The 1,648-nt window shown below is 47.8% G+C and overlaps 1 protein-coding gene across 1 annotated transcript; it reads left to right on the top strand.

Moving 5' to 3' along the window:
* Window positions 1–435: 435 nt before the first annotated feature.
* Window positions 436–771, top strand: LOC139723186 (uncharacterized). Its single transcript, XM_071634443.1, has one exon. It carries the CDS (start codon window positions 436–438, stop codon window positions 769–771), a length of 336 nt encoding a protein of 111 aa, XP_071490544.1.
* The last annotated feature ends 877 nt before the right edge of the window (window positions 772–1,648 follow it).

Here is a 1,648-nt window from a genome sequence, read left to right as displayed (position 1 = left end):
ATGTTCGTTTACATTACGCTCTTCGCTGGCAAGCTACCCAAGCCAACACATCGACTGCAATGCCCAGGGCAAGGCGTGCATTGCCATTTTTAGCTTGAATTATGCATGACATCATCGCAAAAGCGCATATCGATTGGCCAGCAAAGTGAACACTCTCCCGCTTCGCGTGACGTCATGCGCAGCACGCCGAGAAAAGAAGAAAAAATATTCAGCAAATCACAACCGACACACGCCCTTCCACTTCGAACTTGCTTCCACGCTTCGTCGTGCTTATGAATGCAAACAGCCTCGCGTTCAATTCCAGTCTGCCTGCCAGGTCTCGGGACATAAAACCTGTGACCCGTTGAGAGATACCTCATACCCCAGTGGCCACATAGCACCTAGCAGTCTTTACATTTTCTCGTCGGAGTCGACCGATACTTTCCCTTATTCAAAATGGGCGAATGGAGTAATGGAATCTGCGGTTGCTTCAGCAACATCGGTATGTGTATCTTCACGTACGTGGTGCCTTGCTACACCCAGGGAAAACTGGCCGAATCGGTGGGTGATGACTGCCTCCTCTGTGGTATCGCTCTCCTCGTACCCCTCGTCAACATCTACGCCCGTGTCACTACCCGTGGCAAGGTCCGAGACAACAAAGGAATAGAAGGGGGGCTCATCGGGGATTTGATCTGTGTCTGCTGCTGTCCCTTCTGCGCCTTGATGCAAGAAGCTCTGGAAATGTCAGTGGCGACTCCCCTAGGTGCCGGGGAATCCATTGCCCGTTCTTAAACCCGTGAGTCTATTCTCGTGATAGCGACAACTACTACCACAACAACATCCACGCCTATGTATTTTATGTGTAAACTTTGAATTCGGTGATGCTTCGGGACGTACGAGTGCAGCCAGCCCTGTCCAGGAGGCTGAGAGAAATATAAAGTCAAGGATATTATAAAGAGATACATTTGAAAGTGGGGGAAATGTGCCATCACAGTTACTTTGATTGATGATAATCTGTTGCTCACCACATCACACGGGTGCAGCGCAGCCATACTAGCCACGCCCTTATCCTACAAGCTGATAATGTACAGAGTGCCTCACAGTGCGCAAGTGGAGCTTGAGCGATCTAGCGAGACACCAAGCACCGAGTACTTATATCAAGGAGCCTCACACAAGATAGCATGCATTCTGGATCTGACAGACGTCAGATATACCTGGAAACTGTTTGGGACTCTTTCATTATGAAATCAGACCACCCCCGCCCATACTGTTTATAAAGCGTGACGTTTTATAGCGCGGTTAGACATCACTATTTTAGTAGAGACAATGCTCCGTTTCACTGCTGCATTCGACCATGGCCATGGAGCTACATCATACGACAGATTCCCCTGGTATCCCCGCGGCCCCGAGCAGCTCTCCATGATACAAACCCGATGAAATTGTAGGATAACTTGAACACTTTCTTTTTCTAGCCTCCAATCAAGTTTTCAACTATCAACCAACCTTGCTTGACGTGATGGCTTTGAAGAAGGCAATAGTTTCGGCAACGCGTCGATCACACAGGATTTATTTCCATTTTTTTTTTGTCCGGAGTTCTGAAACATTAAAAGATATTAAAACAGAAAAATAGATATGACAACACACTTTCCTGGAAAATGCCCGAAATACC

Source organism: Diadema antillarum, unplaced genomic scaffold (genome assembly GCF_040938485.1).
Source record: "Diadema antillarum isolate AM-2024a unplaced genomic scaffold, OU_Dant_1.0 scf00000182, whole genome shotgun sequence".
Taxonomy (NCBI): Eukaryota; Metazoa; Echinodermata; class Echinoidea; order Diadematoida; family Diadematidae; genus Diadema; species Diadema antillarum.
This window is presented reverse-complemented; position numbering and strand designations above follow the sequence as displayed.

Coding starts and splice junctions, on each gene's coding strand:
- LOC139723186 (XM_071634443.1), top strand. CDS start 436: ATGGGCGAATGGAGTAATGGAATCTGCGGTTGCTTCAGCAACATCGGT.